The sequence below is a fragment of the Limulus polyphemus genome, unplaced genomic scaffold, assembly GCF_000517525.1.
Source record: "Limulus polyphemus unplaced genomic scaffold, Limulus_polyphemus-2.1.2 Scaffold7567, whole genome shotgun sequence".
Classification (NCBI taxonomy): domain Eukaryota; kingdom Metazoa; phylum Arthropoda; class Merostomata; order Xiphosura; family Limulidae; genus Limulus; species Limulus polyphemus.
Window position 1 is genome coordinate 6,652 of NW_013673177.1, and position 3,174 is coordinate 9,825.

General features: G+C 33.5%; 1 protein-coding gene across 1 annotated transcript in view; it reads right to left on the reverse strand.

Moving 5' to 3' along the window:
- Positions 1-801: 801 nt before the first annotated feature.
- Positions 802-3,174, reverse strand: part of LOC111089844 (beta-hexosaminidase subunit beta-like) — a 19,440-nt gene continuing 17,067 nt past the window's right edge. The window contains exons 3-5 of the mRNA XM_022403008.1: positions 2,246-2,314; positions 1,337-1,383; positions 802-972 (exon numbers count right to left, since the gene is read on the reverse strand). Of these exons, the coding sequence (XP_022258716.1) occupies positions 802-972; positions 1,337-1,383; positions 2,246-2,314 (287 nt within the window). The remainder of the gene's footprint in view (positions 973-1,336; positions 1,384-2,245; positions 2,315-3,174) is intronic.

A 3,174-nucleotide genomic window follows, 5' to 3' on the forward strand; every position in this document is an offset into this window, starting at 1 on the left:
CTTGTACCAAATCCCACGTAAGTTAGCCAAAATACAATGGAGTAATTGACCAAAAATCTCAAAATTATGCTTTTTGTGAGCTCCCCCTACAAATACTTAGAATGTGCGTGTTTTGAGCGCTTGAATATTTATATTAGTGTGCCAAATTTTATCTTGATTGATGTAAATATGACAGCGCAGGAGGCCAAAATATACATTTATGGGTTGTTTTACCTTTGACCCCATAAAGTCATCAAAAAGGTCTAAAAAAAAATGAAAACATAATCTGGTCGTATTGGACCAAGGTATGACTCTACCAAGTTTCAAGTAAATCTGCCGAGTGTTTGGAAGAAAAATAAACAATAGAACGACAGAATGTCTCTCTCTCTAAATGGTGTATTTAAGTATTTTACACTCACAAAATAGAAACCTATCATTCTATAGGTATTTGAAGAACTTGTAGCATTTCGCCAAAATTTAATTCTTCGTATTGTTTAAACAACGCTATTCAATTATGTACTACATCTGCTCAGTGTCGGCTAACAATACGAAGAATTAAATTGTGGCGGAATGCTACAAGTTCTTCAAATACCTATAGAATGATGGGTTTCTTTTTTTGTGAGTGTAAAACACTTAAATACACCATTTCGATTTTCGATACCTCACTTCTATAAAGACTTGGTTTGGTCTGAAGTTTCATTGGTGGTAGTGTCCAGGGTCACTGATGAGGAGTGGAATTCTTCGAAAGTAGTCTGGCTCAAGACACACCCCCAATGAAAGAATAGAGCATTATCAAGCTTTTACTTGTTGTTAAACAAATGTTTAAACAACTCTATTCAAGAATGTCTCTCTCTTCAGAGACATGAAGAGAGATAGACTTACCAGATTCTGTTTTAATACTTTCATAGGTTGAAAATGACGGGCAGAGTCTAGTAGTATTCCTCTGTATCCATATCTTGGAGAGTCAGAAATACTGGTAGCGTTGATCAAATACTGAAGGAAAAGAAATTAAACTCATCATTAGAATAATTACTTATTGCCTTTAAACGTTCACAATAAATATATACCTAGTGAGAAACAGAAAAACTAATTATCACCATATTTTCAAGCACCTAGATATGAATTGATACGATTGTAAAAAACATATTAAGCGTTATTAGTTTTATACTTTAGAACTATTAAATAGGTCCTTGTGTAAACCTGTTCTAACTTCTCATATTTGCTTTGTTATACTGAATATAATTACACTCTAGCTATCAAAACAACAGGTTTGACTTTTTTTTCCTCTAAGAACTAGTTGTATGTATCAACTAAGAATATGTTTTTCAAATAATCTGATATTTACTAGAAAACTTACAGCACGATCGCTGTCTTGGTACACCAACTGGCTGAAAGTTTCTAAACCTGAAATCCAAATACAGAAAATAATTGAGAACCTAACAAACAAACTAAAGAATCCACCAAAAATAGTAACAAATAATCTTATAGACACGATACTCTATAACCAGAGCTCATTCGAATTTCATAGATATTCAGACACATATAGGTAGATAGATAGATAGTCTAAACTGATGGGTAGATAGACACACAGTCAGATATAGGCGCGGTGACTGATAGACAGATCAGTCGAAAGACAGACAGATATTCAGACAAATAGAGACTGATAGACAAATAGGTAGCTAAACAGCTTGACAGATATACAGACGCGGTGACAGACAGACAGATCGGACGAAAGACAGACAGATATTCAGACAAATATAGACTGATAGACAGATTGACAAATAGGTTACTAAACAGTTTGACAGATATACAGACGCGGTGACAGACAGATATTCAGACAAATATAGACTGATAGACAGATTGACAAATAGGTAGCTAAACAAACAGTTTAACAGATATACAGACACATATAGACTGGGTGACAGACAGACAGATCGGTCGAAAGACAGACAGATATACAGACAAATAGAGACATCAAGACTGATAGACAAATAGGTAGCTAAGCAAACAGTTTGACAGACGCGGTGACTGATAGACAGATCGGTCGAAAGACAGATATTCAAACAAATATAGACTGATAGACAGATAGGTAGATAAAAACAATCTAATAGATATACAGACACACATAGACATTTATACTAACAAACAGTAGATATATTAGACGTACAGACTGACATAGAAAAAGTGAAATAAATAGACAGATAACCAGATAGATAGATAGACATACGGGTAAATATACAGATATAGTGTATCAGTTCCAACTTACCCCATAAAGCACTCCAAACTGTCTTCGCTGTGATTTTGGCCCCTCCGGATTCAGGAATTTCGATGTTATCTGTTTAAAGATCATCGTCTATGATGTGATAATCTAGCATATAGCACGTGACTCTTAATTTTACATTGAAATATATATTTTGATGTGTAATTCAAAAACTCTTGTAAATTCACCTATAGCGCCCCCAGTGGCACAGCGGCATGTCTGATGGACTTACAACGCTAGAAACCGGGTTTCTATACCCGTGGTGGGCAGAGAACAGAGAGCCCATTGTGTAGCTCTGTGCTTAGCTTCAAACAGACAAACAAATTCACCTATAGCATGCATAAAGTATAATGAGAAGTGTAAAAGTTCGTTTCATTCTGATTATACACAAACATAAAACATCTCTTATTGGATACTGATCCTTGGTAAAATTATACACAAACATAAAAACATCTGTTATTGGATACTGATCCTTGATAATATTATACACAAACATAAAAACATCTCTTATTGGATACTGATCCTTGGTAAAATTATACACAAACATAAAAACATCTCTTATTGGATACAGATCCTTGGTAAAATTATACACAAACTTAAAACATTTCTTATTGGATACTGATCCTTGGTAAATTATACACAAACATAAAAACATCTCTTATTGGATATTGATCCTTGGTAATATTATACACAGACATAAAAACATCTGTTATTGGATACTGATCCTTGGTAATATTATACACAAACATAAAAAAAGCTCTTATTTGATACAGATCCTTGTTAAAATTATACACAAACTTAAAAACATTTCTTATTGGATACTGATCCTTGGTAAAATTATACACAAACATAAAAACATCTCTTATTGGATATTGATCCTTGGTAAAATTATACACAAACATAAAAACATCTGTTATTGGATATTGATCCTTGGT